The following is a 12500-nucleotide window of genomic DNA, read 5'->3' on the forward strand; positions in this document are numbered from 1 at the left end:
CAGAATAACCTCATCTCTGACTCACCTTTCCCTGACAAATATTCACAATGTTGTCAACAAAATTATAAGAATTTTGTCACTTAACTGATAAAAATCTGCTGATGGAACTGAATAAAAATAAAAATAAAGAAGTCAATATATCTCATTGTAATAATTATATCTATCATAGAGACGAGTTAAAGTTATTAAAAATAAATAAAGTTTCTATTGATGCCTTAATGTCATCTTCTGTTCTTGAATTGATAGAGAGCCCCCTGGTGGAGAAATTGTGTAATTCACACTGCTTAAATTTTTACTGCTTACTAAACAGAAATGATGTTTGTGTAAATAAAACTAGTAAGGAGTTTTTTTTCAACGGTCAAAGTGTGGTTGTTGTTGTCATGGTAACAGACTGTGAGCAGCTGTAAAAAAGACAAAAAAGCAAACAGTTTGTCTTAAATGATTTTATTTCTCTATAAAAAAGTTTGAATCTGACACATAAAGAATCTATAAAAACAAACACGATGACGTGAAATAAAAACGCGTTAAAATCAGACGACAATGCTGCGTGATGAACGACACACTGTTTGTAAACATGTCATCAATCAGAACAACAATAACAAACAAACAAACAGACAAATAAAAAAATCCCTTTGTGGAAGAAGAGCTTTCATCTCACAGCATCTGAAGGAAGGCTGCTGTTGCCACAGTAAATGCCATGTGCGCTGTGTCAAAGTGGAGTCACAAAGATTTTTGGCAGGTCGGACTTGAACCCGGGATGCCCGCCTCCATACAATGTGTGCACGCACTAACCGCCAGGCTGCCGGCGCCCCGGTGTGCAGGAGTTTGCCTGCAATATTTGATGATAAAAAAACAAGACATGACCAAATGTAGAGTGTCTGGGACTTATTTGTTTGTTGCCGTGGTAACTAACAGCTATCGTTTGATTTTTTTCTTAGATTACATTGAAGTTTAAAATTCTGGTATTGTGATGAGTCAGCTGCGGGTCGCACGGCGAGCTAACAGCTACAGACGACACACTGCCCGCTCGCTGCTCAGCTGTACAGCGAGCGAGCAGTCCGCCACCGTCATTCATCTTAAAAAACATAATATACAATATAAAAACATCTGGTGGGCAGGGGGTTGGGTCTCTAGGTTTGATCGTGGCTGAATTAAAAACACAGATTGGATGATTTTCACGGAGTCACTGTTTCATGTGATGACGATCGTGGACAGTGACCTCGAGGGGTGAAATGGCGAGCACGTGAGCAGGAGGACGTAAAGAAAGATGGCGGGTTCCCTTCTGTTTCCTGTGATACAAACAATAAGCAGAACACGAGAATAATAAAGAATGTTCTCATTCATCAACCTGATCGCTAACGTGGAGTAAACATCAGTTTGTCTCTTTTTCTCCACGCACGCACGCACGCATGCACGCACGCACGCTGTAAAACAGACTGCTACACAACTTTCCCTCTAAAATGTGAAATAAAAAACAACCTGCAGGAAGATGTTTCATGGGAGCTTTAAAAGTGAGAACCTGCCGGGGAAATGGCGGACAGGCTCGGGGGGGGGATGGCGAGCTAAATGTAACAACACGGCAGACGGAGACATGAGATCGGTCTCGGCTGGAAGACGTGTACTTTGTAGAATAGTTGATCAAACATCATGAATCTCGTTACAAATCTTTTTATTTTTCTAATTTTTAAAATCAGATTTTGGTGACTTGAGGAAAAGTAACTCCATCGACCAATCAGCTGTAAGTTTGTTCAGTGTTCAGCCAATCAGCTTCTTCGTGGTTCTTCTTCTTAGAAGTTACTGGACGTTTACACTCCAGGTCACAGTGGTTGCCGTGGTTACTCTGGATGACGGTCGTTCCCTGTGATGTCACATTTGAGCGTTGTCTGTTCGATGATGTCATGGATTATAAAAAAATCGATCCAATAGAATAAAAAACAGCGGCGGCCAATAGGATGGCTGTGTGTGATGACGTCATCAGTGGTCCTCGTCCATGCTGAAGCTGCTCCTCCTGCTGCTCGTCTTTGACGCTCCGCAGGACAGCAGGGGGTCCGACATCACACCCCCTCCCCCCTCCTCCATCAGGATGTCTCCGAGCTCCGTCAGCCCCATGTCGCTCATCAGGTCGGGGGAGAACACGACCGACGCCCCGTGAGGCTCGTCCAGCTCCACGAAGCTCAGAGCGTCCAGACCCAGGGGGGTCACCAGGGAGGAGGAGGGGGAGGAGGGGTGGAACGGGTGAGATAGTGAGGGGGAGAGCAGGGCCTGGGGGTCCAGAGAGGAGGAGGAGGAGTTTGGAGCGGGTGAGGAGGAGGAGGAGGAAGAGAGGGTGTGGAGGCGAGCCTGAAGCTCCAACTCCTTCAAAAGAGACACAAAGACAGGAAGTAAAAACTTTAACACCAAAACAAATCTGTAAAAACTACAATAACCATGACGCATTGAGTATGTAAAACTACAAAAACTTTTAACAAACAAATCTGTAAAAACTACAATAACCATGACGCATTGAGTATGTAAAACTACAAAAACTTTTAACAAACAAATCTGTAAAAACTGTGTTAAAATAAATATTTAACACAATGCAAGCCCAGCTTCCTGCCAGATGAACAGCTGATTGGTCCATAGTCTGAAGCCCCGCCCCCTCCTCACCTGTATGCGCAGCAGCAGGGAGTGGTTGGTGTTCTCCAGCCTCCTCTGTCTCTCCTCCATCTCTCTCGCCCTCTGCTGTTCTTTCTGTAGTTTGCGGATGTAATCCACCGACGCCTTCAGGATGGTTCCTTTGTTCCACCTGGTCTCCCTGATCAACCAATCACAGGCCACGCCTCGTTAACATACACACACACAAGGCACTTACAAGTGTTGACTCTGTTCACATACACACTGCAGGACATACATCACCGTTCAGGTGCCTGAAAACGAGTTCCTAACTAAAGAGCTCTAACATTAGCATGCTAACACAACAATACAGGACACAGGTGATGCATGTTTGGAGCTCAGGGGCGACATCTACTGGATCAAAAAGTCTCAAATTCTTCCTTTAAGAAACATTTTATGTCATATTTTTCATTAAGGAGTTTAAATGAACACACACACACACACACACACACACACACACACACACACACACACACACACACACACACACACACACACACACACACACACACACACACACACACACACACACACACACACACACACACACACACACACACACACACACACACACACACACACACACACACACACACACACACACACACACACAGTTAGAGGAGTATGAAGGTTCTGATGTGTAGCATCAGTGTATTACTGTGGAGTAGAAGTGCAGTATTTGTGTACTGACGCATCGCTGGATTTGGGGATGAGATCTCCGAGTTCTTTGATTCGGTCGTTGATGTTGAACCTCCTCCTCCTCTCGACTGAAAACAAACAAACAAACAAACAAACATCCACAGATTTAAGATGTTGTGTGAACATGTTTCCACACAGTTTGAGTCAGATTCTGAGGAAACACGTTGAAGTCAAACCGCAGCAGAACATCAGGAAGTTAAAAACCTGACGGTCAGCAGCTCGTCTCCTCAGATTCTGTAAACATGTCAGAAGTGTTTTTATGAATGGGGGAGGTTACACTGCAGAACTCACTCAGGTTGTGGTTGTCTTTCTTCTGTCTCTCTTTGATCATAGCTTTGGCCTCCACGTCTACAACGACAACATCATAAACAACAACATCATAAAGAGAACAACAACAGCATCTCCATCATCATCCCCGAGCTGCACCATCGTGTCCTCAGATAAACTTGAGTTCATGCTCGTTAGATTAACTGGTTGTCTGTCTCTACATGTCAGCTCTGTGATTGGCTGACGACCAGTCCAGGGTGTAACCCCGCCTCCAGCCCCCCACGACCCCGAGCAGGAAAGGGTGGTATAGATAATGGATGTTTAAAATCTTCCTGCAGCTTCAGGTGATTTTTAAGGATTTCATTTGACAATCTAAGACTTCAGACAACAAGCACTCGGCTCAGCTGATCACACCTTCGTCTCCATGGCAACTAAATCAACAACCTGCGGATGAAGACACTGTATGATTCAGCTGAGCGCTCAGGATTCATTTTGATGAGGGGGCTTTAAATATTGACCTCGTCTCTGTCTCCATGGAGAGAGGCGGACTCTGATGTTTAAAGTTTGTTTTTTTTAAATCACAAATTCTTTGAGTGAAGTTTGTTTTTCTAAAGTACGAAATAAACTTAAAAAGTTTCAAAACTGTTGAAAAGTTTAATGTGAAAACGTGTGAAAGTCCAGAAAGTAAAAATGTCATGTCAAGACTCAGCAGAAACTGTGTGCTTTGATTTTGGACAACAGACGTTCATGTCCCCTTAACAGGAAGTGGAACTGATGACGAGGTCAAAACTCTGTGTGTGTGTGTGTGTGTGTGTGTGTGTGTGTGTGTGTGTGTGTGTGTGTGTGTGTGTGTGTGCGTGCGTGTGTGTGTTCAGAGGAAGTCCCGATGTCGACTCATCAAACTGAAGAAGAACAGATTTTGGGAAACTGAGGGGGAGGGGCTTCAGTCTCAAAGGGAACCAATCAGGATTCAGCTCCGCACAGTTTTTGAGTTACATAAGAACCTTTGACTTCATCACAGTGATGATGATGAAGATGATGAAGATTTTAATTAGTAATATCAAAACTTTAACAAATGTCCTCAGAAGTATAGCAACGTCACACTCACCGTTCACCTCTCTCTTGACCACGTGCAGGTCGGCCGGGCAACTGTTGCTAACGGTGATGGTGGGCGTGGCCATCCCTTCGCTGCCGCCGTACACGTCCAGCATGTTACCTGACACCGGCAGCTGGAACCGACCAATCAGAACACAGAGTGAGCGACAATACCGGAATTAAAAACTGTATGAAGAACGTGAAAACATCAACAGAAACTGGAGGAAAACTCCTGCAGGGCATTTAGATTTTACAAAAACATCGGAAACGTTGGGATATATTGAGAACATTGTAACCATGGCAACAAAAGTCCAAGTCACCCAATATTGGGTTTTTATTGTTTTCAATACACAAATTGCAACCGTTGCGATTCTTGCAAACTACATTGGCAACGATGTGATTAAGGTTGTGTACGTTGACAATGTTGGGATTTATTGCTGACACTAGCTCGCAACATCTGGATTCATTGTGGACATTGGCAACGTTTTCATTTAGGAGTTGTTGCCAACATTGGGATCAAACTATTTAGATAAAAAAAAAGTCCAAGTCACCGTTTATTGGGTCTTTTCTTGTTTTGAATTCACAACAATTCTTGTGCAGAAACAGCAATCTTCTGTACACTGTTTAAATTGCCCAAATTCATTGTGGTAACGTTTGTAAAAGAGGGCGGAGCCAGAGAGGAGCGCGGCTTAATATATCGTTTTTTTAAATACTATTTTCCCCTTCAAATGGAGCCAACCTGCAAAATATGTTTGACACGTTTGTTCCCACATTCAGAGATAGAGCAGCTGATACACACTGCATACCAGGATCACACACACACACACACACACACACACACACACACACACACACACACCTTCAGCTGAGGTCAGAGGTCAGGGGTTAGAGTTCAGCTTCAAGAAAACACTGCTTGTATCTGATAACACACTCATTCACTTCTCCCTGTAGAGGACGATACACGGCTCCATCTCACCAGGACGCTCGCCGTCCTTAAAACTCTCCCAGCAGGTTTAATCTTCCCCCCTCCCCCCCTCCCCCCCCCCCTCCCCCTCCCCCTCCCCCTCCTCCTCCTCCCTTCTGGATCAGCATCAGGTTCAAATGAATTGTTTGAAAAGCGGTTTGTTTTCAGCTCAGTAAAAACTTTTTCCTGTCAGCACTCGAGCTCTGACCTGAGCTGAAGGCACGTCGGGTTTCTGCAGAAAAACTGAGGAATCTGCTGATCGAACAGGAAGGGGGCTGCAATGATAACAGCTGCCTCCTACACACACACACACACACACACACACACACACACACACACACACACACACACACACACACACACACACACACACACACACACACACACACACACACACACACACACACACACACACACACACACACACACACACACACACTCTACGACCGCTGTAACAGGGAAAGTTTTGTGTTTTAAATCTGCTTTCCACCTCTCAAAGTTTTAAACAACTGATTCAAACTGTCTCACACTCACAGCAGGACGTTTCTGTGACAGCCGCTCCCCGCTTCACAAAGTCCTTCAAACATGATGAAGTGAATGCATCTGAAACCATCTGAAATCATCTGATCACTGACGACAGCTGTTTCTCATTCTACCAGAGCTCACCTGGATCAGAGAGGGAACATGCAGGAAGCCCACAGCTCAAAGAGAGAGAGAGAGAGAGAGAGAGAGAGAGAGAGAGAGAGAGAGAGAGAGAGAGAGACTTTACCTGTGATTTAATCCTCCTCTTCTCATGATCCGGCAGTAACACTAAAATCCTCATCTTCTCTGCTTCAACACACACACATTAACATCTATGTGCAAGTACACACTATCACACACACACACACACACACAGTAACACACACGCAGCAGCTTCTCTTCCTCTTTCTGTTTGGACGACTGTTGAAAAATGGGGAAACGTCTCTTTAAGAAAGTAACACCAAAAAAACCCTCCCTCATTATCTGTCCGACACACACTCACACACACTCACACACACACTCACACACACACTCACACTCACACACACACTCACACACACACACACACTCACACAGGCTCCGCCCACAGGAGGATCTAGTGTTCTGCTTTTGTTTCAGGGTCTTGTCTTTGTTAAAGCCCCGATGAAATCCAGCGTTCTGGTTGTGAAATGTTCATTTATCTGCAGAATATGTTTCCATAAAACATCACTGAGTGTTTATCACATCTGAACATTTTACTGAAGTTTTTCTTCCTGAAAAAAAAGTTTCTAATGCCCGATGACTCATCTTGCACTCGGGGGGCGTTTATAATTTTTGATAGATTTAAGCTTTGTTGAAGCGAGCGATGGTTGGTAACTCTTATCCTTCATCAAATCAAAACTGATGAGTCATCAAAACATTCACCCCCCGTACAGTGTGTGTCCATCCAGACATGAGCTAATCACACCTATTTGGTTTTTTGAACCAGGCTGTAAACATGTTCATCTCTGCTGTAAAAACAGGCTTTTTAGAATGGGTGAGTATGTGACTTCCTGTGCTTCTGCAGCCAGCCTCTACTGGACACTCCAGGAACTGCAGGATGTTACACTTCCGCCTTGACTTCATTTTTCAACACCGGAGGTTGCTGCTTGGTTCTATCCCATTTCAGTATTAAATACGTCACAACACTGTAGTTAGAAACTCTACAAGTTCTGTTCGATCGGGACTTTAAAGATGAAGATCGATGAGGAAACAGACCGTCAGCTGTCCGTTAGTCAACCAGCTAATGTGTGCCGTTATGGATGCAAACTAGTGGCCTGAGACAATATCATTTTAAGTAAAACAAAAAAAAAGTGAATTTGCTGTTGATGATGCAGACGACGCTGGCTGCAGAATGTCTGCACGCCGCCTCTCACTCACGTTTAGTTCATGTCCGTGATATAGTGATGAAGTTTAAAGCTTGTTGCACACCTGTGAACTTCACACCTGTGAACTTCACACCTGTGGACAAACCACCGTCCTCACACAGACTCCAGCTGCTGTGAGAATCCTACTGAATAAACGTACCGTGTTGGCGAGCTGCAGTCCGGAGTCAATCAGCGTCAGATACTCGTCGTTCAGGCGCGACTCCAGGCTGATGATGTCATCGATGACGGGTATCCTCCATCTGAGTTGAACCAATCAGAGAGCAGGTTACATGACAGCACACAAATTGACAGTTGAGATTAAATCCATTAAAGTGATTCTGAGAGCAGACACGGGCAGAACGTGCTGAGTCAGCTCCTGTGATCAGCTGACTCAGCAGAATGTGAGTCAGACAGGAAGTGCTGCAGAGTGAACTGAAAACAGTGAACTGCTCCTTTAATGTTTCACAGTGAGTCATTCATAAATAGTGTGTGTGTGTGTGTGTGTGTGTGTGTGTGTGTGTGTGTGTGTGTGTGTGTGTGTGTGTGTGTGTACTGAAACCTGTTGATTCAAAAAGTTCTTATTCCATTTATTTTTATTATTTACCTCATGTTTCTGTCTGCTGTCTGCAGGCTGGAGTTTGGGGGCGGAGCCTGGCTGGGGGGAGTGGCTTGGTTTTCCATCTTGCTCCTGATTGGCCGTCTTGCCGTTGGTGGAGAGGTAATGACGCACCTGCTGCCTCTGAGCCTGCTGGATGTGATACCTGGTGGGGTTCTCCCAGGTGAGTCTGCACCTGAGACACACAGACACACAAACACCTTATTTAGAGAGACACCCAGATGCATCATGGGAAATGTAGGATCCAGTGCTATATGTTTACTTTAAAGTTAGAGAGTAAACTGTAAATCTGCTCCTCCTCGTACCTTGAGCACCTCCACAGGGACCTGAGCAGGAGGTCTGCAGGAGGAGGACACCGACACCGAGATGGGGAGGAGGAGTCAACCAAGCGGAGGAGCTGCTGCTGCGCCTCCTTCTGCTCCTCCTCCAGAGCCTGCTGACGCATAAGATCCTGACGCATCAAAACCCTGCAGGAGACGAGAAGAGGAGAGAGGAGAGGAGAGGAGAGGAGGGAGGAGAGGAGAGGAGAGGAGAGGAGAGGAAAGGAGAAAGAGGGGGGGGGGAAAGGAGGGGAGGGGGGGAGAGGAGAGGAGAGGAGAGGAGAGAGGGAGAGGAGGGGGAGGAGAGGAGAGGAGAGGAGGGGAGGGGAGGGGAGGAGAGGAGGAGAGAGGAGAAGAGAGGAGGGGAGGAGAGGAGGAGAGGAGGGGGAGGGAGAGAGAGGAGAGGAGTTTGAGGTTATCAGTCTCAGTGCAGATGGAAGACTGCAGCGCCCTCTGGAGGACACACACAGTGTGTGTGTCTGTGTGTGTGTGTGTGTGTGTGTGTGTGTGTGTGTGTGTGTGTGTGTGTTACCTGGATGACATGGCTGACGGCAGAGAGGATGAAATGAAGAAGAGGAGGAGGCTGCTACTGCGAGCTAAAGAGAGAAAGAGAGAGAGAGATGACATCATCTGAGGTCAACAAGACGTTCACTGAAGTCACCTGAGACGGTTCTCTGGGATCTACCTGATTGGCTGACTCTTGATCTGGTAGAAAGTGTCGCTGTCTGACGGCACAGATTGTCAACCTCGATGTCAGCGACGATACCAGACTCCACCCTGAGAGAGAGAGAGAGAGAGAGAGAGAGAGAGAGAGAGAGAGAGAGAGAGAGAGCGAGAGAGAGAGAGAGAGAGAGGTTTAGTTGCCTCGGTGTCAAACAGGTATTGATATCGTTTGATTTTTACTAGAATCGACGACTTATAAGATGGTTTCTATACTGATTAGAGCTCTCAAGAACTGCCCTCAATGTTGTGCTTTGCCTCTGGTCACTTCCTGTCAGCACCTGTGTGTCCAATCAGACTCAAAGCTGATCGTTTGCTCTTACTCACATTGTTCCCTTTTTCTAGATCCTTGCTTGTGTTGTTCTTACTCTCTGATGTACGTCACTTTGGATAAAAGAGTCTGATAAGTGAATTGTAGAATTGTAGAATCAAATTGAAGTTTAAATTCTCACATCATAACAACCCTCTCCTGCTTTCACATTAAGAACAGAGATGTCCACACTGCAGCAGGACAGCAGAGAACAGCCTCCCCACTGGTGGCTAAGGGGACCAAAGTCTGCCCTCCTTCCTCATTAGGGAGGACAAGCTCCCCCCTGAGGAACCCAGTGTAACCTCGACGAGGGGGGGGGTCAACAGAGTCCATCCTTCACCACAGGCCAGAAGAAACCAAGTAATTGGACATAAGCATTCCCCCACAAACACTCTGTATACTTTAAACCTCCTGAAGTCTCCAGGCAGACTGAGCCGACCCCCTCACAGAACAGAACGCCTCGTCAGATCCACCTGAAGTCCTCCAGGCAGACTGAGCCGACCCCCTCACAGAACAGAACGCCTCGTTCAGATCCACCTGAAGTCCTCAGAGATCTACTGTTCTGTAAACTCATCAGAGCGGTTTCAGACCGGCTCGCTGCAGTTCATCAAACCACCACTACAGGCTGCTGTGACCACACACACACACACACACACACACACACACACACACACACACACACACACACACACACACACACACACACACACACACACACACACACACACACACGCGTCGCTGTCTGACGGAAATTATTTCCATATTTGTTTTGGACACCAAAGAGAAGAAAAACATCTGTCAGCAGTTCACTTTAACTGAACTAAATCCAACCTGAAGAGTGTGTGTGGTGTGTGTGTGTGTGTGTGTGTGTGTGTGTGTGTGTGTGTGTGTTTCTGCTGAGTCATGTCCCCCTGTAATCCGGCGTGCACAGGCACATATTTTCTCCACGCTGTAAGAAATGTGCAGACTGAGAGCTTTACTTCAATCAGAATGAAGATGAAATCATAATAATCTGATCACACACACACACACACACACACACACACACACACACACACACACACACACACACACACACACACACACACACACACACACACACACACACCATGGCAATAAATTTTTTTTTGCTTTTGCATCTTACCCATACGCTCTTTTGTAAAGTGTCTCGAGGTAACACTTGTATAAATCAACGCTATACAACCGTCTCCTACACACCTCTCTTCTGAAAGGAATGCAAAGTATTTTACTGTTGTTAATGATTAACATGTACACAGTGCTGTGAGAGGACACCCTCTCTCTCTCTCTCTCTCTCTCTCTCTCTCTCTCTCCTCTCTCTCTCCTCTCTCTCTCTCTCTCTCTCTCTCTCTCTCTCTCTCCTCTCTCTCTCTCTCTTCTGACTGTCCTGTCTCTCCAATAAAGGTATAAAAAGCCCATAAGAAGTCTTAAAACACGTGGTACTGAGAAGTGTGGAAGTATCATAACGTCTCTCTCTCTCTCTCTCTCTCTCTCTCTCTCTCTCTCTCTCTCTCTCTCTCTCTCTAAGAACACAAACAGGAAGCCTGGAGGTGCTGCAGCTCTCTGAATGGGACGCGGCCGAGCACATCATGTGTTTGTGGTTTGAAAACATCTGGAGACATTTTAGAGAGAAAACCCCACACCTCCTTTTTTTATCGTCTTCACCTTCATCCGTGCAAACTGTAGAGGCTGGAAATATTAACGGACTTCAAATAGACTTAGTGACTGAGTACGCACTTTACTATGGAGACACATAAGATCAAAACAGAGCAGTTATAAAAAGTTAAAGTACAGTGTGCGCCCATGATGACAATCACTAATCAGATTTCTTTTTTGAAACCAGGCTGTAAACATGTTCATCTCTGCTGTAAAAACAGGCATTCTTTTTAGAATGGGTGTGTATGTGACTTCCTGTGCTTCTGCAGCCAGCCTCTAGTGGACACTCCAGGAACTGCAGGATTTTAAACTCCGGCATTGGGTTTCTTTTTTTCAAGTCTGGGGATGCTGCTTGGTTTAATGACACACTGAAGAGTCTGTTTTTATTTGCCGGCTCCTCTCTAGCTCTCCCTCTTGACCAAATTGGTCACTTCTAGTCTTAAAATACCAAAGACAGCAACAGCAAAAAACGCCACAACTGGAGGCTTGAAAACATTAGTCCACAAACCAGAGGGTGACATCGCTCTGGGTTCATCCACTTTTCAAACACAGACTATGGACAAACCAGACAAAAGCCGCTCTTCATCCCTCCCCCTCCCCCTCCTCAGTGTCTCTTCAGTCAAACAGTTTTTAGATCACAAACTGTCTATCACACACATAACTCTGTGCGAGTGTGTGTGTGTGTGTGTGTGTGTGTGTGTGTGTGTGTGTGTGTGTGTGTGTGTGTGTGTAGGGTGTGGTGGACTGAGGGGGAGGTATAGGGGAAGACGAGACACTGAGAAGGACTCAACTAGCTGGGCCTGTCGCTCTCTGTTAGTCCTGGTGGGAAAATACATGAGAGAGAGCCAGCTTCTGTGTGTGTGTGTGTGTGTGTGTGTGTGTGTGTGTGTGTGTGTGTGTGTGTGTTGTGTGTGTGTGTGTCTAATGCTGGATGACTCATTGAATCAGGCGCGTAGGACCGGGAGGCAAAGAGGATCACAGGTTAAAGGTCAGAGAGTACGAGAACAACCTGAACTACACAGTCTAAGAATAAATAATCCTCATCTCATCATCATCCTCATCATCATCCTCATCATCATCATCATCATCATCTTCATCATCTCTGTAAACAACACTCATTCAGCACTTTAATGACCACCCATCACATTTAATGAGGATGTTCCTCATGAGAAACCAGATATCTGGACCAAGCACACCGGACTCCATTTACATTTTCAGCAGTTTAAAGTTTCTTTTCCTTTAATAAAATATATCAACAAACATCTGAAAATGATGA

At 45.6% G+C, this 12500-nt stretch overlaps 1 protein-coding gene across 1 annotated transcript in view; it reads right to left on the minus strand.

Annotated features, from left to right (window-relative positions):
• Positions 1-428: 428 nt before the first annotated feature.
• The window catches only part of tfe3a (transcription factor binding to IGHM enhancer 3a), a 13237-nt gene continuing 1165 nt past the window's right edge, over positions 429-12500 (minus strand). The window contains 12 exon segments of the mRNA XM_065961243.1: positions 429-2355; positions 2647-2794; positions 3344-3419; positions 3643-3699; positions 4727-4847; positions 7745-7833; positions 8185-8359; positions 8361-8375; positions 8506-8573; positions 8576-8667; positions 9053-9254; positions 9257-9297. Coding sequence (XP_065817315.1) covers positions 1975-2355; positions 2647-2794; positions 3344-3419; positions 3643-3699; positions 4727-4847; positions 7745-7833; positions 8185-8359; positions 8361-8375; positions 8506-8573; positions 8576-8667; positions 9053-9254; positions 9257-9297 — 1465 coding nt within the window. The 3' untranslated portion in view covers positions 429-1974.

This window comes from Labrus bergylta, chromosome 12 (genome assembly GCF_963930695.1).
Source record: "Labrus bergylta chromosome 12, fLabBer1.1, whole genome shotgun sequence".
Taxonomy (NCBI): domain Eukaryota; kingdom Metazoa; phylum Chordata; class Actinopteri; order Labriformes; family Labridae; genus Labrus; species Labrus bergylta.